This window comes from Euleptes europaea, chromosome 1, assembly GCF_029931775.1.
Source record: "Euleptes europaea isolate rEulEur1 chromosome 1, rEulEur1.hap1, whole genome shotgun sequence".
In the NCBI taxonomy this organism is placed as follows: Eukaryota; Metazoa; Chordata; class Lepidosauria; order Squamata; family Sphaerodactylidae; genus Euleptes; species Euleptes europaea.
This window is the reverse complement of record NC_079312.1, coordinates 122,179,521-122,205,865: the sequence shown is the minus strand read 5'-3', so window position 1 is coordinate 122,205,865 and position 26,345 is coordinate 122,179,521. Positions and strand designations below refer to the sequence as shown.

Sequence of the window (26,345 nt, the reverse complement as noted above, 5' to 3'; positions counted from 1 at the left end):
CATCGAACAGCTTCGGATTTTCTTTTTGCATCTATTCATGTCAACCACTGAACGTCCTTTCGGCTTTAGTCCAATCGCATCATTAAGAACAGTGCTACTCGTACTTGTCCTCTGCTCTACCCCAGTAGCAGATTGAGTGCCATCCGACCTGGGGGTCCCATCTTCCAGCACTATATCTTTTTTCATTTTGGATTGTCTCATCGTAGGGTTTTCAAGGTAAAGGTTGGTCAGAAGTGGTTTACCAGTGCCTTCTTCAGCGCAGTACTAACCAGGGTTAGCCATAGTGGCACTGCCGTTGTCTACGAAAGATCCTCCGCCAGTGTCACCTTCCACTACTGCTGCTTCCCAGTAGCTAACCTTCAGGGATTCCTCTGCCCCCATCCCCATTGGAACTGCCTGTTCTCTTCTGCGGATGTGGCCATTGATCCCTTAAGGGGGTGGATGCATCTTCGTCTGGTGTCTCAGCTGTTACCATTCCGTCTTGAGTGACTCTGCTAGGAGTTTAGTCTCTTGATAGAGTCTAGACACCTTACGGTATTGCTCTCAGCTTCCCTGACACACACAAACCCCATCACTACATTAAGGTGTGCATCCAGAAGGGGGCCATTCTCTCTACCCCATGCATAATTTTATAACCTTCCGTCATGCCCCACCTCCTTTATGTGTCTCTTTTCTAAACTGAAATGTCCCAGATTCTTCAGGTTTTCTTCGTAGGAAAGGTGCTCCAACCTCTTAATCATCTCGGTTGCCCTCTTCTATACATTTACAACTCTGCAATGACCTTTTCGAGGGATAGTGACCAGAACTGCACAAAGTATTCTAAACAAGGCTGTAACATAGATCTGTATAGGGACATTATTGCAACTCTGCTGCAGCACACTGGGTTGACATTTTCATTGGCCTATTCACTATGATGGAAAGGTCTCTTCCCCCTCAGTCTTAGCAAGTTTATACTCCATTGGGACACTTTATGAGCAGTGTCACTAGAGGGCCACGATAGAGCAGCTGCTTAGCATGCAGGTTCAATCCCTGCCATTACCAGTTAAAAGGCTCAGGTGTAGATGATCTGAAAAAATGTCTGCCTGAGACCCATTTGAAGTAGAGAATACTGAATTTGGTAGACCAGTGGTCTCATTCAGTATGAGGCAGTTTCATGTGTGTTTGTCAGTGGTAAATCTGAAAAATAAAAACCCTGCTCTGAGTTTAAATTAGGAACTCTGCCCTTGGTCTCTTCGCAGACAACGGAAAGCCCATCCTAGAAAATAGAAGGGTGTGGAAGCCCCCGTGTGAGCAAGGATATCTGGCTTGGGCCTGGGCACTGGAGAGGATAGGAGTGTCCCGTGTTCGTTGGGCTGGTGCCCCACCTTAGACAGGCGTGATTAGTTTCGGACTTGTTGATCGATTGGCTCCTTAAAAGTTAATCCTAAATACAGAGCAGCAAGAATGCACAACAAATCCAAGATCTTGTTACTTGCCCACTAAATTAGGGGGGTTAATGGTGATGCAGGCTTGCCTAATGAAGGATGATAGAAAGGATGCCCAGTGAGTCACTGGAGGATTACCATTCTCCATGGGGACTCTTCTAAGCACCTTATTGCCCACTCTAGTACTCTTTTATCATGTCAGCCTTTTTCCTGCCCTGCAGATTCTTTCTCAGAGAGAGCTGGAAAGGCATCTGCTAAAATTCAACCAGAATCATCTTGCTTATGAATGCACAGGCTGAGCTGTTAGTACTGATAGGGGCTCTTTCACAGTCACTGTCCCATGAATGACAACCCAGAATGTGTTTGGGTTGGGTGGGGGGGTTTTTAAGGCAAAAGGCTGTATTGTGATGAAGAGAGGCCACATGTTCATTTAGGGCAGCATTTATACTCCGTTTCCCTCATACACCTTTTTTGTGAGCTTGACAGTGATGGACCCCAACCTGTGCTGTTGCTGTGTCTCTCTGCTGTAGTATGAACTGGCCACAGGACGGTTCCCATATCCCAAATGGAACAGTGTATTTGATCAGCTGACACAAGTAGTCAAGGGGGACCCACCGCAGCTGAGTAACTCAGAGGAACGGGAGTTCTCTCCAAGTTTCATAAACTTTGTCAACTTGTGGTGAGTAATCCCCATTCTGTCTATTCTGGACCTTGTTGGTAACGATGTGATGTGCGTTGGGGAATCCCACCTCTTTGTTTCTTTATGAGATGCCTATATCGAGCCTTCTATTATTGCTACACATCCTGCATGTCCGATTGAAGTGGTCCTTTTCTGAGACACATACTAAATAATGCACTTTCAGTCTACTTTCAGTGCACTTCAACGATCGTTTACAAGTGGATTTTGCTGTTTCACACAGTAAAATCCAGAAGCAAAGTGCATTGAAAGTGAATTGAAAGTGCATTATTCCGCATGTGTGAAAGCGATCTTTTGCAAGTGGATCTTGCCTTTTCACACAGGCCATTTATGCTTGGTAATTAGCAGCGTGTTCCAGGCTGAAGTGCCCCGCATATTTTTTTGAGTTTTTCATGCTGAACCGTCATTCAGGAAGTGACTGCGAAGCTGGAGTATACCTACTTCACATTTCTTAAGAGCCCTTTAACGCGACCTTTTGTGTTTGCTGTGCCCCCCTACCGAAGAATACGCTCAAGGAACCATGCAAAATGACAGCCGCGCATTAGCTATGCAAATGGCGGTTGGCTAATGGAAAGAACAAAGGAGCAGGCAAGTGGGGGGAGTTGGAATTTCTCCTTTTGCATGGGAACTATGAATAAGCATTTTAAAGGTCGCATTTTAAAAAAGAGCTTTGAGCAAGCATCAAAATTGACCCTGCTTAAATGGCCATAGTAAAATCAAGCTGCAAAGTGCATTGAAAGTGGATTGAAAGTGCATTATTTGGCTTTTGTGAAAGCGCCCATTTGAGTCATGCCTTCTCCAAGCTCCTGAATTGGTTGTCACTTTAGTGGTAAGATCACCAAACACTTTGTTTTCAGTTCTTTGTATTTAACAAGTAATACTGGAAGGAAGTGAACCCGTAGCAGGTAAATCTTGTCTGTTTAGCAACACCTTTTTAAAACCTCAATTGTACCCTGGAAATCTTTGCCACCATGCAGCTTGCTTTGAATGTCGTGTAATTAATGTGAAGTACTAAGAGACTGATTGCGTGAGATAGGGGTGCACATCAGGTCACAGAATGAGTCAAACTAGTCCCTGCTGATGGGAGTTGGCAGCTCTGTAGGTGTGGAGCTGCGCTATTTTAAATGTCTTTATAGCTGAGTTTATGACTTGACAGCACAATGATTACACATTGTACTGTGGACAAACTAAAGTGGATATTAATCTGTTGTTATTGATACTGTAAATGCATAGTAGGCTCGGGAAGGCTGTATGTAAAGTGCTTACCAGTGCTTAAAATAGTGATCTACTCAGGGCTGGTTTGGATGCTTGGAGTGCCAAATCAGCCGGGTGGCACTGTAGGAGCCGCACCCATGTCTTTGCTGCCAGGCTGGGGTTCAAGGTAGCTACAGCCTGCCTTCCACCTGGTGGGGTGGCATGGCAGGGAAGCCACACACACACACACACACACACACACACACACACACACACACACACTTGTTCCTCTGCCGCTATCTCAGGTACAGTGGCTGCTGCAGGTGTGCTGCTTCTGCGTACTACCCATTTGGGGCAGCGGAATGCCTTGAACCACCCCTGGGTTGACATTAGCACCCAGCTGGAACCACGCAGGACCATGGATATGTAGAGACAATTTCAAGATGTTTGCCTTTGAATCTCTGATCACATGGAACAGAAATCAGGGAAGAGGTGCTTTCGTTAGATGAGAATGCTTAGATTTTAGAAACCAACTGAAGTGGGAGCCACTGATAAGCTTAATGAGAAAAAGTCCCTCTATCTCTTTTCCATATGGTGCAACCTAAGCAAAGTTATACCATTCCAAGTGTTTTGAAGTCAGTGTACTTCTCTGTTTAGGATTGCAGTGCAAATTACTCTTCAGAAGTACTATTGTGTGGATTTGCTGCCACCTTCTGGTTTGTTAGCATCTCTTATAAAAATACAAAACCAAACCACAAGCTGTTAAATTTTGTTTTTTGGTATTGTTGGAATGACAGAGCCACGATGGTTTGGTTGAGTGATGGGCTTCCTCTGCTCTGAAGGATGAAGATCTCACTGTCAGAAAACTGAGTCCTGGAAGAGCAAATGTGACCTCTCCCCTTTCCCTCTCAGCTGAGATCTCTGTGTTCATTGATCACTGCAGGCACGATAGGATGAGCTAACACAAAAGGTGTGTCACAGTGCATTCCTCAGCAGAGTTCTATTCTTCTAAAACTATTAGTTTCAGCAGACTTTAGAGAGGCATAACTCTGTTTAGGATTGCACTGCTATAGTTCTGTTTTATAAAGGGACTGAAATTTCATAAAGCAAACGCCTTGAAGAAGCACAAAGGGCCATGGGAAAAGGTTAAAGGGCTGTGTGCTTTCTTTGCCCAAAATTTAAAATCCAAGCCAATGCCAGGGGCCAAGCTCTACTCATAGGTTAGAGATTGCAGAGTACTATGGATTAAATTGGGGTGTTTTCATGATTGCCTACAGGCACAGAACTGCCTAGGGATTCTCAGAGAGTTTAATAGGCTATAAAGAAGTGACGGAAGGCAAAAGTCCAGCTAATGTTGGCTTTTCACTGGATTTATTTACAGATTTAAATAAATAGAAATGCGGCTGTTAAATGCGTAAGTAAACTGGGTGAAAAGCCAATACATTTAACGATTATTGACTTGCCCTGTCTTTATTATAGCACTGTCTCTCTTCTTCAATGTTTCACAGTGCCTCATTTAGCATGTTATTAATCTTAGTGGATACATACTAAGAAGTTGTCAGGCTCTTATAAAATGCAGTGTGTGCCCAGAAGGTAGTTCATTTCAGGAGTTTTTCCTACAAACGTTCTTGCTCCTTAACATCTTTCTGATCTTTTTAGCCTTACAAAGGACGAGTCCAAAAGGCCAAAGTATAAAGAGCTTCTGGTGAGTATTGGTGGGGGTGGGGGGAAGGGCTGGCGGACATTTAGACTTCAGCAGTAGCACAGGCCCATTGCTTGTCTCTGCCCTATTCCCCTCCCTCACCACTACAGCTGGCAATTTACATTTGCACCACCTAGATGTTAAAAGTAGACGCCACAGCAGGGATATTGCTAGGTGCCCCATGCTGGATCAGTTCAGCAGCTCATAGGATGTTATGTAAATGTCCTTTGGAGAACTCTAGGTGGTTTTTCTGCTTACATGTGACAGAAATGATAAGAAATTTTGTTTCTTTCCCCTTCCCCCCCCCCCCCCAGAGAGCCAGTGTGGTGTAGTGGTTAAGAGCGGTGGTTTGGAACGGTGGACTCTGATCTGAACGGCGGAGGCTAATCTGGTGAACTGGATTTGTTTCCCCACTCCGCCACACAAAGCCAGCTGGGTGACCTTGGGCAAGTTACAGCTCTGTTAGAGCTCTCTCAGCCCCACCTATCTCACAGGGTGCCTGTTGTGGGAAAGGGAAGGTGATTGTAAGCTGGTTTGAGTCTCCCTTAAGTGGTAGAGAAAGTCAGCGTATAAAAACCAACTCTTCTTCTTCTTCTCCAGAAACATCCCTTCATCCTAATGTATGAGGAGCGAACAGTGGATGTTGCGTGCTATGTTTGTAAAATTCTGGATCAAATGCCGACGACTCCCAGCTCTCCAATGTATGTCGATTGATACTGCTGCTACATCAAAACTCTAGTGCAAGTGCTGAGAGAAAACAAGATGTACAGAATCTTCATCCCATATTGCAGTGTTTTAACGCTCGACCCAGACACCATGTGCAATAATGTTGGTGTTTTTCTTCCATTCTGTCTGTATATTATTGTCACTTATAAAGTGCATCCATGTAATACCTGATCACACAGTGTTAGTGTCGGTCAAAGAGAGACCTCATTTGCTCTTTTTATGGCCATATTCATGAAATGTGGAAACAAATAACTTTTATTCGTTGACCATGTTTGAATAGCACCTAAAGTTCTATACCTGGAGACTTCTCAGCAGCTACTGGAATTATTTTTATTCTCTCGAACTCTTCCAATTGTTGTTACAAATAATTTAAAAGGAAGGAAGTTATGCATTGTCTGTCTAAATATAAAGAGACTCTGCTTGGGGAGAAGAACTTATGCAGCCAAATGAGCTGTTCTTTACCTTCTGGAACTAGCAAAGGAGGGATAATATATATATATATTTCTTCACAAAGTGCAATAGACTAATTGATCTGAAATTCTGTTGCTTTATGGTCACAGTGTATGTTTTGAGGACAGTGTGGCTCAGCAGAACTTCATAGGGTGGAGAGAGCGATAATGTAAAACAGATTGTGTCTTTACCAAAAAAATAAGCATTGCATTGAAAGAGGCTAACAATTAAACTTTTAAGAGATGGAGCATAATGTAATATTTCCAATTTCCATGCAAGCCACTCTTCAGTAGTACTAGATGTCCTATAAATTGTTACCTGGTGAGATAAGATTTTGATCTGAGGATTTATTAAACTACTCATTTGAACTTAACTGGCTTGTGACCCCTGATTTCTAACTACACCATGCTTGTTAGCTGGCTGATCTTCTAAAAGGGCACTGGAGAGCTTGCAGATGTTGAGATGGTCTTATTCCGTAAATATTTGTAAGTCATTTCTGCCCACCTGCCCCAGCTCTCCAACTAATACAGAACCTTACCCACAGAGCTCCATGTACGACTTGGAATCTCTGCTTTAGGTCTGATATCTACTATCATATCAAAAATATTTTTCCAGCGTGGTGTAGTGGTTAAGAGCGGCGGTTTGGAGCGGCGGACTCTAATCTGGAGGAGCGTGTTTGATTCCCTACTCTACATGAGCGGCGGACACTAATCTGGTGAACTGGGTTGCTTTCCCCACTTATCCACCCCAGCTGGGTGATCTTGGGCTAGTCACAGCACTCTTAGAGCTCTCTCAGCCCCACCTACCTCACAGGGTGTCTGTTGTGGGGAGGGGAAGGAGATTGTAAGCCAGTTTGATTCTTCCTTAAGTGGTAGAGAAAGTCAGCATATAAAAATGAGCTCTTTATTTCCTGCTGTTGAATTGCTCAGGCCCCAAAACCACTGCAGAAAGGCTACTAAATATGTTTTGTTGTGGATAGAGTCTGAAATTTGATAAAAGTAGTTTTTTATGAACAGGCTTTCTTAAAAAGCATTTAATTGTGAGGATTAGAATGTTCTAATTTTTCCAAATATTTGACATAAAAAGGAAATCTGGAGAGAGAAAGTGATTGTCATACCTTCCAGCCTCTAAAATAATTCCTAGTATTTTAGCCCCCAAATCTGCATCAGGTGAGACCAGTTCCTCAGTTATAGAGGAAATAAGGTGATATTTTAAGACCCATAGTGATTAGAACTTCACCAGACAGTTCCTTTTATACATGTATGAGGAGAATTGTGAATGAGTTGATGATCACAAGGCTTCTGTGCTTAGCCAATTCACTTCATTTCCTCCTAGTTTACCAGCTCTTACTGCAAACACGGTCCACACTAAATGGGATTAAAACCTAACTCAGCATCAGAATGGGAACTAGCTGGGATTCTGCATCTGTTCAGGATGGGAAGATGGTCAGCCATGTTAAAAGCCTCCCAATTGGACACGCCTCCCTCTGTCTCTGTAATTGCCCCTCATCACTGTCAAAGGTTGGACAGCCATAGCCCCTTTCTCCTGTTCTACTTTTGTGTATTTTAACAGAACACTTCCTTACAGTTAATCAGGAAATGGAGGTCGCTTCCAATTCAGGCACAGTGAATGACTGAGAGACAGACAGTTCTAGCATATTAATCATAGATTGTTATAATATACTATTAAGGGTGCAGCATTTATTTTACAGTGTATGTTTATAAAGATGTATAGTGTTCAGAAGCTGTGAAAATAGTGTAAGAACTGTACATTGTGAGCTCTGGTTAATTTTTCTTTCTTGTACCATAGAAAAAAATGTATAAAATTTTATTGAGAAGCTGATGTGCAGGGATATTGCCTTATTGTCTGTAAGTAAAATGGAGTTTGACAACATAATGGCTTCTAAGAGCTTCCAGCTATTTTATCCTTTCCTGACTTCTCTTCTATTTAAAATATTCTACGTGGAATCAAAAGTGTTAATGTAATAGTTCTATTTTTCCCCCCCGCCTGCAGGTCAGTTGTAATAAATCAAGGATGCAACTGTGACCTTGTTATTCTTGTTATAAGGTCAGACACATGATGGGAGAAAATCAGTAAAGGCAAAGTATAATGTAAAAAATGCCACTGACCTCTGGCCAGGGCCCAACATTTATCAATGCTTGAAGGAGAACCAAAAGGGATACTGAGGCTCTGTGCTCCCCCCCCCCACTTTTCTCTTTGCCATTCTAAAGAAATCAGCCTTGTCTGTTGCCAGATCTTTAGCCCAATTCTTGATCCTCTGAATCAGGCAAAGACCGTTACACACCCTATTCACAGGGTAACCAGTACTGCAGCAGAAGTATTCTAATTAATTGTAGCTTCAGTATGATCCTTCTGCAAATGGATCCCAGAACTGCATTTGCCTTGTCAGCAGCAGAGCTAGTTATCCACTGTTGGCACCAAACTCCTCCTCAGTAGCTTCCCCCTCCAGTTTTTGTTCCAACGAAATGTTTGTCTTCTTCCATTTTGTGTTAGATTGTTTCAACAAACATCATCAAAGTCATTTAAACAAGTTCCTATGCATTATTTGGTCTCTTCCAACTTTGATTTCTTTGAGAGCCTTTTGAAAGTCTGATTTCAAAAGTAGTAGGGGGAAGCCTATGTTCTAACTCCTTCAGAAACAAGAGGACTAGAAACTGACTGAATTGCCAGCTGGTTGGCCCAGCATTGAATATTTGCTCTGCCATAAAGCTTGCTTGGTTGCCCTGGGCAAATTATTCTCCCTTAGACTAACCAGGGTGGTGTAGTGGTTAAGAGCGGTGGTTTGGAGCGGTTGTCTCTGATCTGGAGAACAGAGTTTGATTCCCCTCTCCTCCACATGAGTGGTGGAGGCTAATCTGGTGAAATGGATTTGTTTCCCCACTCCTGTACACAAAGCCAGCTGGGTGACTTGGGCAAGTTACAGTTCTGTTAGAGCTCTCTCAGCACCACCTACCTCACAGGGTGTCCATTGTGTGAAGGGCAAGGGAAGGTGATTGTAAGCCGGTTTGAGTCTCCCTTAACTGGTAGAGAAAGTCGGCATATAAAAACTAACTCTTACTATCACAAAGCACACTTTGCGAAAGATGAAATTAGCCTCCATGGTATGGCTACAAAGACACCTGATCACTACTAAGAGCCAGCATGGTTAGACTAAGAAGCGGGAAACCTCAGGTTCAAATTACCACTCTGCTGTCAAACCTTGCTGGGTGGAATCGGGCTAACCACACTCTGTCTTAACAGGGTTTTTGTTGTGATAATAAAAGGAAGGAGAAGGGAACAATGTCAAATACTTTGGATTCCCAATGGGGGAGAAAGGTGGGGCATATTACATAGGCAGAAGATGCAGTCAAAGGGAGTACCAGCTGTTAAAAAATGCGCATGTGCAAAAATGAAAATGGCAAGTCACAGGGATTCATTTAATAGGTACGGCAGTGCTGGTCACAGAGGTAAGGCAATGTGTTTATTTACAGTGTGTGGTTACTTCAGTAGCTGACAGCATCCCTTTAAATGCTGCCAGTAAAGCTTTGTACCGCTTAACAGTGTAGCACCTAAAACTAGTCTGGATTCAAGTGCCTTAAAAAAAAAAAAATTCCATGGAATGACTTCTAAATTTTTGCATATTAAAATTAAAAAGTAAAGGGAAAACAAGCATGTGAAAGATTACTCTATCCTACCAGTGCACTGTGAACATTTGTACAATAGAAAAAAATCATGCTTTTAAATAGTGACCTTAACAACACAACTTTTTTTTATACAACATGCAGCAATATTAAAGCCAGCTGTGATTCTTTCCCCACTCAAGCCCCAGAAGATTCACTACTTCGCTGAGACGGGAGTTTCACACACATTTGGTCTGCAAAAACCGCTCTCCTGGTACAGTTCAAGCTGACCTTTGGCCAAGAAGGCACAGAAGAGTACACAGTCCTTTCTGAGCTGTTTTGATTTCCAACAAACGATCCTTCCAGTAACACAAATATTAAATATAGTTAATTGGTATATATTTCTGTAACATTCTTTGGTTAGATTTGTTCACAACATTTTTCAGAGTTGGTTCATATATAGAAAGCTGCCCCAAGCTGTTTGATAGAAATTTAACCGTGGGGGGGGGGCCTTTCCCCCCTCCCAGTGTTGACAGACCTTTCTGAATTGCAGTGCACACATTTACAGAAAAAATAAACACTCTCTGGTGAATTTTGTTATTGCAAAGTGCTCGACTGGCTTAGGAGAACACGCTCCTCCTTGATTTGTGGATTCACTGCTGTTCTCCAGGACATTTTGCAATGGGACTTATCATATCGCTTCCCCTCATGACGGACTCAATTCAGCAGGAAGTCCAGAACAGAGTAACAGCTAAGGCACTAGAATGTCATAATCTCAAGTCTCAAACTGTATGGCTGCTTCCAGTCCACAATGCTGGATCCCTTTTTTTCCAGTAGACGGAGGAAATCAAAAGGCATTTGAATGCGATTTCGGTGTGACCATTCCTTGCATTGGCATAGAATACAGGACAGATGACCTTAAGGATGGGATGTTTTGTGGGCTGACTTCAATTTGAAAGAGGAGAGGGGGGGGGGAAACAGATACAGCCCTGAGGGGCAATGCTGAGGTTCATCTTGCAAGAAGCACAAATCCTTCAATCGAGTGCTGTGTTATTGGGATACAGCTAGAAGATCCAGTGCGGTTTAATGTGATTGCTGTTCTCTGGAATTTTGATCTGGTTAGTCTTGTAATAGGATGTTCACAGGCATGATAGAAGGATTATGTTTGCCTTCCACTTTCACACTTATTTCTGCAGCTACATTAAATCAGAAGAATTTCCATCTAGACATTTTACAGCACAGATGCAGATGGAGCAAATGTAAACTGAAGGGCCACAAACAACAGAACAATGTTTTTAAAAGGCTTTTTTACTAGCCTGACTAAATCACGCTAGGGCCCTTCATGCAGGGAAGATTTTGCTGCTCCCTAGTTGCAGTTTTCTAAAACAAATTTTAAAAGCCCTACGCATGGGGGCTTCTTGCCCTGAAGAAATTCAAGGAGAACCAGGAGTAAATGTCCGCCAAGAAGAAATCACAGTGGAAAAAGTGGAACATCGGAGTCCTCCTCCCCCAACCCAAAAAAAAAGCTACCTTGAGACTGGATGTTGGTTTTTTTAGAATTATGCCACCAGCCATGCTGCGGGATTCTTCCACTGGATATGATAGTGGAGACTTCATACCACCCCCACCACCCCCAGCCCATGATCGCTGTAAGGGCCATGTGTGTTTGCTTTTTGTAAACACGTCCGTCCACGCTGTTCGTTTCCCCCATGCCCCCTCAGATTTTCACAGTTGCTTTCTCTCCTGCATATTCCATTGCAAATGCCTGCGGGGGGTGGGGGGACAGGCACTGGCAGCAGCCATAGGGCAAGAAGTCTTCGGTGGGGAGCTGCAGCTTTTGTGTTTGTTTTTTGGTTGTTTATCGATATATCACTAAAATTCTAAAATATTAATAAATTAAGCAGTATATCGATAAACAGGCATCATAAAACCAAAAAAACACAATGCTGTAGCTCACTGCTGGAGGCTTCCCCCTCCATGGCTGCTACTGCTGCCTCACCAGCCCAGCAGCCTGTCCATGCATTCCCAGCCCACCGTTAGCCCAGCAGCGGGATTCTTTCATTTGATCATCTTCATTCCCAGAGGTGTTTACATGCTGCTGAAACTGACCATAGAGGATGCCTGGGGGGCGGGGCTGACTTCTTTCCCGAGATCTTTACACCACTCTCAAAAATAGCTTCTCTAGGAGAGATCAGATGAGGGTGGGACAAGCAAGAATGGGCAGGAAGAGAAACCCTGAAATTACAATTATGTATTATTTTTGCCTCAATCAGCTTCGTTTTGGGGTCAAGGCAAAATTTAAATTTGTGATAAAAGAAGTTTCTGAAGCCGCAGGGCAAGTGTGGGGGTGGCTGCAGAGGGACCCCTGAAGGAGGCAAAATTCATGATAACTGGGAAATAAAAGCCGTGGGGCAGCTCCGCTGGGATTGCGTAGCTAATAACCAAGCATAAATGGCCTAAGAAACTTACTGAACAGTTGATTCAATTGAGGCATCAGTATTAGACCACAACTACCCTGCTTCTGATTTCAGATGGGGAAGCCAAGGACTATGAGGAACTGTTGAAGGAGCTGGATATGTTTAGCCTGAAACGGAGAAGACAGAGAGGGGATATGATAACCATCTTCAAGTACTTGAAGGGCTGTCATACAGAGGATGGTGCCGAGCTGTTTTCTGTTGCCCTAGAAGGTCGGACCAGAACCAATGGGTTGAAATTAAATCAGAAGAATTTTCATCTAGACATTAGGAAGAAATTTCTAACAGAGCGGTTCCTCAGTGGAACACCTCCTAAGGAGGTGGTAAGTGCTCCTTCCCTGGAGGTTTTTAAGCAGCGGCTAGATGGCCATCTGTCAGCAATGCTGATTCTATGAACTTGGGCAGTTCATGGGAGGGGGGCATCTTGGCCATCTTCTGGGCACTGTGTGTGTGTGTGGGAGGTAGTTGTGAGTTTCCTGCATTGTGCAGGGGATTGGACTAGATGACCGTGGTGGTCCCTTCCAACTCTATGATTCTATGACTCAGGAAGCAGAAGTGGCTGAGAACTAGCAGTGTTTGGAGATGCATCCTGCCTATTCATTTTCATCCCTAGACAATTGCTAGGATGGGAATGTACCTTCTGCCATGAGAGGCATACCCCCCTGCAAGAGAACTCACGTAGCTATAGCTATGGTCGTATGTGCTTTATTTAGAAAATGGTTTAGAAAATGATCAAACTAATGAAAGCAGGAATGTACCTGAAAACACATTCTGTGGGTTTCCTAAAAATAGCAGAACACCAAACTCTCTAACAAAACCACTAATTTTCTTGGATCTTTTCAGATAGAATAAATCACAGTGCTCTGATTCTGGTGCAAGTGCCTTTAAAACAGGAGAAACAAAGGGCAAGGCAGAGAACGAGAGAGGCGTTCAAGGAAACATGTTATGATAGTAATGGGGCGGGGGGAAGCCATCAATTAAGGTTCATGATGCATAGTAAGAGGCTGGTTTTTAGAGAAAGATTAATAGAAAGGCTGAGGACAAAGGCTTTTTAAATAGTGTGCTGGGAGCCACAAAGGGTCTGCTGGCAGTACATGGTGGTCTGCCTACAGTGGGTAGTGGGGACAATATAGTGCACTTCATAAGGGCTGATTTATGTATTAGGAATTAAATGGACAGATGCATATCAAGGGTAGTTCCACTGCAAACGGAACTGCTCTTGGAAACCATTTGGAAGACTTCTGTGATGTGGACTTGCTTAATTAGAAGGAGGCGGATCTTTTCATTGGGGTTGCTTGTTTGTGTGAGGGATGTGTGATCATTTGGTTATTCCATTTGTAAGAAAAAAGTTCGTTTATGGCCAGAGAAACGCTGACTCCAGTTTCTCCTCCCTGGATGGTACCGTAACTCTTTGGTTTAGTCTCTCAGTCCCCTTTTGTGGAAATCATTTATGGCTGGCTAGGTAACCACTTGTTGGGCTCATTTTGTTCACCACTGTTGTAAGTGCAGGTCCATGGTGCTGTTCAAGCTGAGATCAGTAACATCTAAGAAATCAATGTTGAAGATGCTGGGTCCCGTGGTGGTGAGGGAGCCAAAACCATTGGCTGAGCTAGGTGGGGTGAGATCCAGCCATTCCATTGTTTCCCAAGGAGACTCTGTGAAGCTCATGTGCAAACCAGATCCTTCACCAGAAGAGGGAGACAGTTGAGTCTCCATGGGTGAGAGGGGTGTCGGCAGGATCTCATGAGGCGTGAGCAGTTCATCAGCAGCTTTGCTGGGAAATCCTTCCATCACCCCTTCAAAGTGAGGCTCTTCACCACCTACCTTCAGAAGGGTGACCTCATTCATTCGCCCCAGCGGGCTGTGGGAATTTAACAAGATTTCAAGGTGACTCTCGTTGTTGCCAGGGCCATGTTCAAAGGACAGCTGGCTTGCTGGGCCTTGCTCGAAAGCGGATGATGCCTTTAGTAAGGTGGATGTGCTCGAGGTCCCTGAAGAAACTGTTATCTGAGGCACTTTCTGAAGACAAGGACGGTCATCTTTGGCATTTGCAGGCATTTCTGTTTGCAGACCAGAAGTAACAGGAAAACAACAACTGATCAACAATGTGGATTATACCATCAACTCAAGTTACCTCATAGCTTTCAATATTACAAAATACTGAGCGCCTCTGTGGTCACTGTCTCCAAGAGACAGACAATGGGCCTGCTATCTTTTCTCTGCAGTACTGAGATGGCCACTGGAACAGAACACTGTGAAACAGGCCATGGTTTTACTAGGGTAGCAGCAGATAAACTCTACTGTAGCTGTGGGTAAATACAATTACGTGTGATGCTCTACTGGGTCAAACCGGCATAGAATTAATACTTCTTGTAGTTTCTGTGAGCCTGCACAGTTTAGTTAGGTGTAAGAGGAAAAGGAAATTCATGCCAGAGCTAACAGCTGAATCCCACAAGAAAAATGTTAGTAAGAGGGGATGCATTTATAACAGAGAGCAGAACGGTGTTGATTCAAAAGCTGATGTGCAAGGACTAATGTGTACAAAATCACAATGGGGTGTGTGTAGGGTAAGGGCCTGTAGTATTGCGAGGTCAGCAGCATCAAAGGTGGCAGAGGTTACTGGAATCTGAGGAAGCTGATGCAGTCTAGTGAGAACCAGCATATAGAATTTCTGAGTGCCACTCTAGCAATGTATTTTATCATTTGTCTGTGTTTGTGGTTTTCAGTGGATGTTATTTTAAAGCTTGAGGGAGAGGACAGAATGGCCATTTATGCAGGGCTGTTTCCTCAAAGTCACCCCGCCAACTGCTCTGGGGCTTCCTTTTGATTATGCATGCCTTTCCTGACTGTCAGAGGCCGCCTCGCTCTTCCCATGCGTTTCTGCATGTTTTGCCCATGTTTTCCAGATTCTGGCTAAAACAGCAGCCGGAAAACATGGGCATCCTCTGATAGTCGGGAAAGGCAGTAATAATGAAAAGGAAGCCCCAAAGCAATCGGTGGAGTGACCACGAGGGAAACAGTTCTGCATAAATGGCCAACGTGATGGAAGTGGGAGTTGTGGGCAGTGGTATTGTGTAAAAGTTCTGTATCAGTTCATGCAAGATATTTGACCACTATTGGTCACTGGTCTTAATGCTGCATACCAGACCTTGTGGTTTCACAGGAAAACATCCTTGGTTCCAGTACACGTGACACAATTTCTGGTCTCGGTCATTCAAAGAGTGAGTATGAATACAAACTCTAGAGTTCCTCTCTTTTTAAAGCCCAAATAGATGTCGGAATAGTCAGAGCTCATTTCCTGACTGCTGGGAAAGGTTAAACTCAGTGAAAACCTCCAAGTTAATCCTGTTTTCTTAAAATAAACCTGCCAAAATATAGGGGCGCAAGAAGTGTTCCCTGTGGGCATGGCCATAAGAAGACTTTATGCAACAGACAGTGAGTATGGCTACATTTAGTCTTTCTTTAACTAGCTGGCACAGGCAGCAGGCATTTGGCTCAAATAGCGCTCACTGTGACTAACTGATGTAACGAATATTGTCTGAAACAGCAATCGCAGGCACCATGCTACAGGCGGTGAACAGATCAGGGTTATGGTCTTTGACTGCCCAGGGAAGACACTCAGTGCCTGTGGAGTCCTGAATGATCCTCTGGGTACTGCCTACCTCCAGTTTCAATAAGCACATCCAGCAGTTCATCCATCTGCTGACTTCGGGTCATCTGCTGCAACAGGAGAAAAGCAGGAGAAATGGGAAAAGTCAGCCATTTGAGCCTACATGCTGCAAAAAAAAAATCAGCTTGGATGGAGGAAACATGAGGATCAGAGCCATTCAGAAGTATTTTTAAATTTTTATTTTATTTTATTCAGTTTATACCCTGCCCTTTCCCAACCAAGTCAGGCTCAGGGGCAGCTTCCAACAGTTAGTATACATATAATACAATATAATTAAAACACACGTTAAAATAATTTCAAAAATGCTAAATTATGCTTCAGACGACTCCAACAAGGGAAGCTGCTGATCAGCATAGAAAGTTCTCACACATTCCAAAATGAAAGGAACTCTTCGCCATGCTGATTAAGCAACAGACCCAGAATTATGTATATAATAAAAGATAAGGTCCCCTGTGCAAGCACCGGGTCATTCCTGACCCATGGGGCGACATCACATCCCGACGTTTTCTAGGCAGACTTTTGTTTACAGGGAGGTTTGCCAGTGCCTTCCCCAGTCATCTTCCCTTTACCCCCAGCAAGCTGGGTACTCATTTTACCGACCTCGGAAGGATGGAAGGCTGAGTCAACCTTGAGCCGGCTACCTGAAACCAACTTCTGTCAGGATCGAACTCAGGTCGTGAGCAGAGCTTGGACTGCAGTACTGCAGCTTACCACTCTCCACCACGGGGCTCCTATGTATATAATTCCCACATGCATAAAGGAGATTCTACATCGATCTGCTTGAAAAGACATTGAGGATATATGAGATGGCAAAGTCAAGGATTGGCCATTCACTGAAACTAAGAACCTAGTATCTTCCTTGCAAAACAGATGCAGCTTTACAATGCCAGAAACTAGAAGAAAGTATGTTATGGGCTGACAGAAGTCAGTGGCAGACAGTATATATTTACAGAGTCAAGGGGCTGCAGCTTAGTAGCTTTGTAGTTACCTCCCACAAGATTCCAGAGTGGTCTTGTGAATCTACCAAATTATTATGCACTTCAAATACTCCTTTTCATGTGCCATCTAGAAGAAGAAGAGTTGGTTTTTATATGCCGATTTTCTCTACCACTTAAGGGAGAATCAAACCGGCTTGCAATCACCTTCCCCTCCCCACAACAGACATCCTGTGAGGTAGGTGAGGCTGAGAGAGCTCTAAGAGAACTGTGACTAGCCCAAGGTCACCCAGCTGGCTTCTTGTGCAGGAGTGGGGAAACCAACCTGGTTCTCCAGATTAGCTTCCGCCGCTCATGTGGAGGAGTGGGGGATCAAACCCCGTTGTCCATATTAAAGTCCACCGCTCGAAACCACAGCTCTTAACCACTACACCACGCTGGATCTAGCTGCATAAAAGCTGAAGCAACTTCAGTCTCCTTGCCAACATGGAATGAATTGCAGCTCCCCCACTCTTTGCTTCACACTGTCCCTAATTATATTTGCTTAAAAGAAAATCCCATAAAATGTAATATTACTTGTATGATCAGGATTGCAGCCTCCCTGTAATAAGTCTACCCAAGTGCCACCTGTCCCTGAGAGTTTTTCTTTGGTGCTCTCAGGTGTGCCCACTTGAACAAGATATTCTTTAGGTGCTTCATACAAAGCTGGGTCATTTGCAGATCTCTGCATTTCTCTTTAAAATTGATAACACCTGTGCAACAGTAGTCGCAGCCCTGCTATTGTTTACATAGTTACTTATCCAGGGATGAAAAGAAGTCAAGAACCCCTGCCTTAGCAGGGATTGAGTTACTGATTCTCATTTCAACTTCTTACTCAACCGCTGACCAAGTCAAAGGTTGACTGAGTTCAAACTTTCGCTCGAACATCTTGAATTGTCTTTCTGCAGTGGTAAAGCAACCTTTGAAGCCAGTAGCAATGAGTTGATTTCACCCATGGGCCACAAGGGATTTTGCTACATGAGCAGAAATCAGACCAAATAAGCCCCAGTCAAGCATAAGTTAGCAAGCACCAGACAGTTACCTGCTTCACTGCATCAGCATATGGTGGAGGCTGTTTTCCTTCTGGAAGGGCAACACTTGACTTACAGAAGCTGGGTGACAGAATAGAATACTTCTGGCCTCCTTGTGTTGGCATCTACGAAGAAGGCAAAGTTAGTCAGAGGAATAAAAAATCAGCTGAACAAAGGTGGTGCAGCTCTATAACTGCATCAAAAAGTCCCTAGGCTTGAATTTATTCATTGCACATGGGACTGAACCATCAATGAATGGAAACTTGAGAAAACAGCAAAGGCTATGCACCCCATCTCCCTGCTGTTTATCTTTGGACATCTTCTTGAACTTCTACCGAGGAAAGCTTCCCTGTCCCATAAAAGAATGTGTAACAGAAAACATGGGGGCCTTTCCTCTATTTCTGACAGTCTGGTTGGGAGGATTCTTGTCTTGTATGGATGGGGAAGACTTACAGGAGCACCAAGAATATAATCTAACATATATCTATAGAGATTACCATTGGTGATAAATACTAGTAGGTTGAAGGTAAGAAGACAGGAGCTGTGTAACATTGCAAGTAATCAGGAGCTCTGTTGCTTAAGAACAGAAGAAGAGCTGGTTTTTATATGCTGACTTTCTCTACCGCTTAAGGAAGTATCAAACTGGCTTACAATCACTTTCCCTTCCCCTCCCCATAACAGACACCCTGTGAGGCAGGTGGGGCTGAGAGAGCTCTAAGAGAGCTATGACTAACCCAGCTGGCTTCATGTGCAGGAGTGGGGAAACCAACCCGGTTCACCAGATTAGCCTCCGCCGCTCATGTGGAGGAATGGGAAATCAATCCCAGTTCTCCAGATTAAACTCCACTGCTTCCAAACCACTGCTCTTAACCACTACACCATGCCGGCTCTCACATTACCATTTGCTAGCAAGAAAGGGAGCCAGGCTATGTAACGTTTTATGCATTCCCTAGGGCCATCAGGATTCAGAAGAACTCAGAACTTTCCTGCTTTCATGCTCTACTCTGCCTGATTCTATAGCAAAAGAGGAATTTGCATATGAACGTTTACTCCCTTATTAGCTATAACACCAGCCCAATAAAAAGCACTCATGAAAGGAGGTGCATACGCCAGGCTTCCTTACCGGAGTGGTGTGTAGATGGCTGCTAGCCTGTGGAGAACTGCTGCGCCCTTCCCCTTGAGTGTTGGGGGACACCGAGAGGAGGTAATGGCTGTTGGGTGAGGGCGGAAGGCTGATGTGCTGTGGGCTCTTCGCTGCCTCTAGTGGTGAGTGCTGAGGTGAGCACTGTGGGCTTAGGAACGTGGAGGACAGTATGCCATTTTGCCCTGAAGATTCCACGCAGTGGCTATTTATAAGGCGGGGGAGCTGAGACGGCCCACAATTATTCAGTGCATCTGAACTGCTGGTTTGCCCCTTCAAGGCAGCTTGCTTGGGTGCAAATGGACAGCTGGACACGGTGTTTTCTTGCTTGATTGGAAAGCCGAAGAAATGTGCCGAGGGTTGCTTCTCCTCCGCCCCGTGGCCCCTTTTGCGCTTCTGGAGCTGCATCCTCAGCTCCTCCACTTGCCTCTGCTCTTGCTGCAATTTCCAGGTGAGCTCGTTGATGACCTTCTGCTTCTCCACCAGCATCTTGTCTTTCTCTGTGTCGACTCTTTCCACTTCAAGCTGGATGCCAGCTCCGTTAATGCTGCCTATCAAGCTCTCTTCACACCCACTCTGCACAGGAGAAGGGTGCAAGACAAACTGTGGGGAAGACAGGGGTCCTTCGTTGAAAGTGTCTGGTAAGGAACCGTTCACTGACAGGTCGGAAGAAGCCGGGGAGATGGGCGGTGTGGAACTGGTGCTGCCAAAGTGGTAAAAGCCATTGGATAGCAGACTGGCTGAGGACTGGGACTGGTAACTGGACAGAGAGCTCGTTGGGGTCACTGGGAAGGTGACAGTAGTTATTTCGCTGAAGTTGGGCACTGAACCCCCACTGCATTCTTGGAAAGGCCGCAGACGTTCCATCAGGGCTGTTTTCGTACCGGAGACAGGAAGGCCCCTTATTCGGAGCTGTTGCCTCAACTCTGACACCTGAAACAAAAGCCCTTTGGTCAGCATTGGCGTCTCAGTTTGGCGTCTCAGTTTGATCCAGCTTTGTGGGGAAGTGACAACCTGACTGAATCAGGTCGGCCCATTCTGACATACCTATCTAACATGTTTTTATCCCGCCTTTTCTCTAAGGAGCTCAGGGCAGCATCCATGGCTCTCCATTCCCCATTTTATCTAAAAAAGGAGTCTGAGATTATTTGTGGGAGGGGCTATGGCTCAGTGGTAGAGCATCAGGTTCAATCCCCGGCACCCCCAGGAAAAGGATTTGGCAGTAGGTGATGTGAAAGACCTCTGGACAGCCAGTCTGAGGAGACAATACTGACTTTGATGGACCAAACCATGCTACGCACCAGTGAATAGGCATCTCTGTTGTTACTGGGTCTATGGTTTTGGTATTCTTTGGAATATAATAATTTCTGGCATAAACCAAAGTTTATGACTGAGTTTGAAGTAGACTTACTATGCTGAAGAAATATTTGGCAGGAGCGGGCTAAGGGTAATCTTCTAACATTTCAAGTATAGTTAGGGCAAATCAACGTCCGTGCAGTGTTATCTGAAGGCAAGCCAATCTAATCAATGAATCTGATTTAGCTCAGGTACTGTACCATTTAGTACAGAAATAATTTTTGCTGGAGCTCCAAATCAGAAACCACATGTAGATATTGAATACAAAAATAGTTCTTAACCTTCAACATTTGAAATTAAAACTAGTTCTCATTTTTTAAATATTTAAATTGTTGAGACTTTCACTTATTGTCTAAGTTAGCAGGGAGATTAAGACAGAACAGTTCTTAAATTCCAGGGGTATGACTGAAAGGCATCAAATGGAGCAATTTTGCTAAGCAGGTCTAACTGGTGCCTTGATAGCAGGCCTCCAAGAAGTCCTATGTCAGCTGCTTTGAGTTCCATGGTGGAAGCGGGAGAGATGTAAAACAAACTCAGATATCATATTTCTGTGCTCAGCTGCAAGCCCTTGTTCCAAATAATGAATATATATGCTTTTAATGACCTCTGATGATAGATACACAAGGGGCATTTAAACTATTTTGATGCATGTTGTTAAAAGAAATAACAAACCACCAGCAACCACCAGCCTCTTCAGCTTCCTGTGGTTTCCTAATCCAGACCTAACTGCCTTTTCAGTCCTATACTGCCCCCCACAATTCCTTACATATAAAACATTCATCTAATTTTACACCGATTTTTAGCGTCTATAAAAGAGAACACTACAAGAAATGTTCGGTTGTGCCTTTTTATGCATATCTGACACATTTACATAACTTTCTGGTAGCAGAATTCAATTTTTTTATCAGTTAAAAATCGGAGTTTTTAGTACAGAATTAGAGAAACCCAAGAGAATAGACAGATAACAGCAGAATTTTTTTAATCCTAGTTACCAGTATTGGTCTCTGAAGTGAACAGATGTACTCCCGTTGTAAGGTCCATGCATGATACCTGTAACCAATCAGCCAATTACTTATTGTTTTCAGATGTTGGTCACAGTGTATCTCTGCATCTTCCTGCTCTACAGCTATTCATGGCAGACATCAGGAAACCATTTGGCAGCCACCGAAGAATCTGGCTTGCATGCTGCCTGCGGCAGATGGAGAGGTGGCCATCTCTAACCTTCACCACAGAGCTTAGTGCCGCATTACCACTCTATCACTTCCCTGGATTTCCCAGTGAGTGCTGACTGGCTGCAGTGATGGTCTTAACTGTGAACATGGAGAATTTGGACATTGCCTCCTCGCATGAAAAGTTTTTACTGACTGTCCGACACACAACACTCACTTTTAAGTCATCCAGATTGGATGGCAGAGGACCTGGTTTGAGAGTAGAAATGCAGGGCTGTCCCGAAAAGGTGCCTTTCACAGGAGAAAGAGGACTGTTAGCGGCAGCTGTTGGGGAAGAGTTTGCGGTTTTGGCCCCCTGCTCGTTGGGTTGCCTGAAAAACAAAAGAAAGATTTTAAAAAATCAATACCCCTGGTTGTTTTTTGGTTTTTGTGTGTGTGTGCTATTAGAAGGGAAGACTGAAGCCCATGTGGCATCTTCCCCTTGCCCAGCTGCTTCAACTTTAAAGGTATTGAAAATAAAACTGGTTCAAGAAATGGAGAGCCAGCGTGATATGGTAGTAAAGAGCAGTGGTTTGGAGTGGTGGACTCTGATCTGGAGAACCAGGTTTGATTCCCCACTCCTCCACATGAGTGGTGGAGGTTAATCTGGTGAACTGGATTTGTTTGTTACACACAAAGCCAGCTAGGTGACCTTGGGCTAGTCACAGCTCTCTCAGCCCCACCTACCTCACAGGGTGTTGGTTGTGGGGAGGGGAAGGGAAGGGGATTGTAAGCTGCCTTGATTCTCCCTTAAGTGGTAGAGAAAGACAGCATATAAAAACCTACTCTTCTTCTTCTAATGCTGCCCGTCTTGGTTAAAGCTTTTAAGGGTATGGCCACTGCGGGGTAAGTGATGTTTAATCTATAAGCATGAATTTACCCTCTCACTTGCCATGCTGTCTTCCTTGAAGAACTCTAATACATCAACTGCACTTCTGGACCTTGTAGATCACGAACGCAGGCCTATTTAATTTGCCTTACGTTGTATTGTACGGCTGTGTATTCAGTTCTACAGAAACTTGAAAGCAGAACAAATGGAGCCACTTATAAATCCTAGGCATTTCAACAGCACACCTTTTCATCAGTGGAACTTAAAAGTGTCTAGCTCTGGCCAAAAATGTGTGGTGTGAAAATAATCATAGCTTCTACAACAACAAAAAGGGGGATGGGTGCAGGGTAGGGTTGCCAGGTCCTTCTTCGCCACTTGCAGGAGGTTTTTGGGGTGGAGCCAGAGGAGGGGAGGGGAGGGGGAGGGGAGGGGGAGGGACTTCAATGCCATAGAGTCCAATGGCCAAAGCGGCCATTTTCTCCAGGAGAAGTGATCTCTGCCGGCTGGAGATCAGTTGTAATAGCAGGAGACCTCCAGCTAGTACCTGGAGGTTGGCAACCCTAGTGCGAGGGTGGTGGAGTGTTGCTATAGGAGCCGCTTCCTTCACCACTCACTTCAGCTGGCTGGAATGAGAGCCAGGATAGTTGAAATGATGGTGTCGGTGCTGCTGCTGCTGACTAAGGATCTGGAGCTGCAGGAAGAGCTGCTGCTGCTGAAGGAGCCGCGCGTAGGCCGAGTCCATGGGCGGAGGAGACTTCTCGGCTTTCTGGTCAGGAGGAATGTACTGGTGATATTTCAGCTTCTTCACTTTGGGCTTTGTCTCCTTGGGCTTTTTGTGGCGGTTCTTGCTGTCGCTTGATGGTTTCGACTGTACAGTGGGGCACAAGTAAGAATTCAGTAAGCGAGCCTTATATGTACTGGGATGGGTGAGTTAAGATGTCCTGACTAATTAGCCACTTGAGTGAGCTACAGCACTCAATCTGTCAGCCTCTCTTTGAAGACAAATCACGTTTTTTCAGGACTCCGGATAAAGCTCTGTGGCCGCTGTGTTGAAGACAGCATCAGAATAAGAGAGGCCACACTAAGAGTCGGTTTTCACTGCCATTTTCATTGGAATGTAAAAAACACACAGGTCCTGTGTCAGTTGCGAAGGACATTCATGCTTTTAAAAATACTTAACAGTAGCAACTTAACGATTTCCCATGTGCTCCTTTCGGGTGTTTTAAAAGCACAGGCACCTAATAATACAAGAACCCCTTCCCACAACCGCCGGGACGTTTATGTATTTTATACCTGGGTTTCCATACTCAAGGCAAAATTTTAAAGATCAGTGATCCATTAGACACAATATCCTCTCCACCTCATAGCCAAGGCCAACTAAAAAAACTTGGGGTGAATATAGGCAGCACATGCTATTGGACTGCCGACTTGTCCTTTTTTTTAGCTGATCTGGTTGTAAATCCATTGCCACAAGTTTCAGCTAGACTCCTTTTTTTGTGAGGCACAGTAACTCCCATCTCCAAACAAAGCCAACACCGCTGTAGTCTTTGTCTTGCCTTCCCTAGATCTCCCTAGAAGGGGCTTTTGTTGCGTTAGACAGGCAATAAGTGTTGTGTCTTTGCAACTTTTCTTCCCAAGCAGTGAGAGGGCAATGCCATACCTTTGCTGCTGTGGCAACAGGGACAGGAGGAGTCTGTTGCCCATTCAACTCTTTCGGACTTTCTGGCCGGCTAGTTTGCTGAGATGTCACATCAGCTGTATCATTTTCAGAGGCACTGGAATGGTCCTGAAATCAGAAGCCCATGGAATACACATTTTATAAACAATTACTATTCATATGCACACATTCAAGAAGTCTATCAACGGACAGGCACCGTAAGAGGAGAAGAAGAAGGAGAAAAGGAGAAGGAGGAATAGTAGCTGGTTTTTATATGTCGATTTTCTCTACCTTTTAAGAAGAATCAAATCAGCCTACAATCTCCTTCCCTTCCTTATACACATACAGAAATGGCTTACACTGCCAGTCCCTCTGCTTCAGTTCTAGTTGTGTTTGCACACTTTGTTCAATCATTTCTCTGAATTTAGGACTGATCTACAAGTTACCTAATCCTCTTGCGAGAGAACTGCATTAGCCAGATACATTGCCTAGTTCAGCTGGTAACATGGACAGTCACTTTGCTTGAATGAAATGTTCCTGAAGTGAAATTACTCTATGGAATCAGGAGGATCCATATAGAAAACCATGGCAGATGTTGAAACAAGCCACAGACTGATGCCTGGCAGAAGTGACCTTCCTAAGGAACAGAAGCAAAAGCAGATAGACAAGAGAAAGGAGAAGTAATGAGAGCAATAAACTCCATTCCTTGAAACAGATGACTAAATCCCGTTCACCAAGATATAAACAGAGGTTATGTAGGTTGCATTGGAAAAGTGAAAGACCATCCAACATGGCAGGCAGCCTTACTACTCCCTTGTTTTCTGCATGCTGGAGACCGTGGCGGGCTTACTTTTAACTCCACCAGATGGACCTAAGGGTTAGATTTATTTGAAAAGAACAAGGCCCATGACTTTAGCAGAAACTCATATGCTCAAGCAACGGCATGGTCATCCATTTGAAATAAAATTGTTTGGAGGCAGCTCAGTGCAGCAAGTATGAGTTTCTCTTGGGCACTTGGGCAGTTTTAACCGCTCTAACGTGAACTGCAAGAATAGAGAGTTCACATGGGCTTGGTTAACATGGTCCAAGCCACGTGAGAATCCTCACAAACAGCTTGCCATGTGCAGAGTGCGTGTCTTCATGTGTGTCTCCAAATGTCATCCCAGAGAGTGCCAAAATGATCTTTAGATAAAATCACCCATTTTGTCACATACAGGAGCTAGGGGACTAATCTACTCTGAGCTTGCATATTTAGAGCATCTGCTCGGCGTACAGAAGGTCCCAGATTCAATCCCCAGCATCTCCAGTTAAAGGGACCAGGCAAGTAGGTGATGTGAAAGACCTCTGCCTGAGACCCTGGAAAGCCACTGCCAATCTGAGTAGACAATACTGACTTTGATGGACCAAGGGTCAGATTCAGTAGAAGGCAGCTTCATGTGTTTAAAACCACTGGAGCTAGTGAGCCACCCAGCATATCTTAGCATGACTGGCATTTTTGAAGTGTTAGAGTATACGAATCAATGACGGGTGGCAACTTCTCACAGAAGAGATTAAATGCTGCAGTTTCATAATTCAGCTGGCACACTGCATAAATCACGAGGCGATTAGTGTTTGCACGAACTAGAATAAAATGCACTATCAGTATCTGAATTAATTACCCCGATATGCAAACACTCCTGCTCTCACAGTGCCATACTAAACCCTTTGACTTCAGCGGACTTAGAAGGGTTTAACTCTGCTCAGGATTGCACTGCCTGTTTCTCGACAGGCAAAAGATAATAAAAATCAGGAATGCTGCTTGGGTTGTGAATTCTTGCAAGGATGTCAACAGAGGATATCTTGAACAAGGTGTGTACTCTGGTACCCTAAATCTGCACAAAGAACTTTCTTCTAGGACACACATTCTACATATTAAAAAAAAAACTGTTTAAGAGGCCCGTGATTTCTCAGTCTTCGTCACAATCAATCAGCGGTTTTTTTGGGGGTAGTTTAGGACTCTCTGCCATAATGTCTCTGCACAGCTCAGGCAATTGTATTTATCAGGCCAGTGTTATTAGGAAAACCAAATGGACTATTTTTTGGGCTCTCTGCCATAAGTGCCTGGAAAATGGAGGTGCCCCATGCCAAGTACACTGTGTAACAGAGCTGCGGAATGGAGGAGGGCAGCCTAAGCCAAGAATATGTCGTGTTCA

The 26,345-nt window shown here is 44.3% G+C and overlaps 2 protein-coding genes across 7 annotated transcripts in view; one reads left to right on the top strand and one right to left on the bottom strand.

The window, feature by feature from the left end:
• Window positions 1-6,413, top strand: part of MAP2K4 (mitogen-activated protein kinase kinase 4) — a 76,821-nt gene extending 70,408 nt beyond the window's left edge. For 3 of the 4 annotated variants that reach the window (XM_056853005.1, XM_056852988.1, XM_056852996.1), the window contains 3 exons: window positions 1,955-2,103; window positions 4,975-5,020; window positions 5,618-6,412. In XM_056853005.1, coding sequence (XP_056708983.1) covers window positions 1,955-2,103; window positions 4,975-5,020; window positions 5,618-5,731 — 309 coding nt within the window. In that variant the 3' untranslated portion in view covers window positions 5,732-6,412. Of the gene's footprint in view, window positions 1-1,954; window positions 2,104-4,974; window positions 5,021-5,617 lie in introns of all 4 variants that reach the window. The other variant, XM_056852980.1, reaches the window with a different exon arrangement.
• Window positions 6,414-13,621: 7,208 nt separating this feature from the next.
• MYOCD (myocardin) overlaps window positions 13,622-26,345 on the bottom strand; it is a 44,829-nt gene continuing 32,105 nt past the window's right edge. For all 3 annotated transcript variants that reach the window (XM_056852951.1, XM_056852959.1, XM_056852968.1), the window contains exons 7-13: window positions 24,157-24,282; window positions 23,111-23,364; window positions 21,846-21,999; window positions 19,086-20,036; window positions 17,974-18,087; window positions 15,950-16,007; window positions 13,622-14,347 (exon numbers count right to left, since the gene is read on the bottom strand). In XM_056852951.1, the coding sequence (XP_056708929.1) occupies window positions 13,776-14,347; window positions 15,950-16,007; window positions 17,974-18,087; window positions 19,086-20,036; window positions 21,846-21,999; window positions 23,111-23,364; window positions 24,157-24,282 (2,229 nt within the window). In that variant the 3' untranslated portion in view covers window positions 13,622-13,775. The remainder of the gene's footprint in view (window positions 14,348-15,949; window positions 16,008-17,973; window positions 18,088-19,085; window positions 20,037-21,845; window positions 22,000-23,110; window positions 23,365-24,156; window positions 24,283-26,345) is intronic.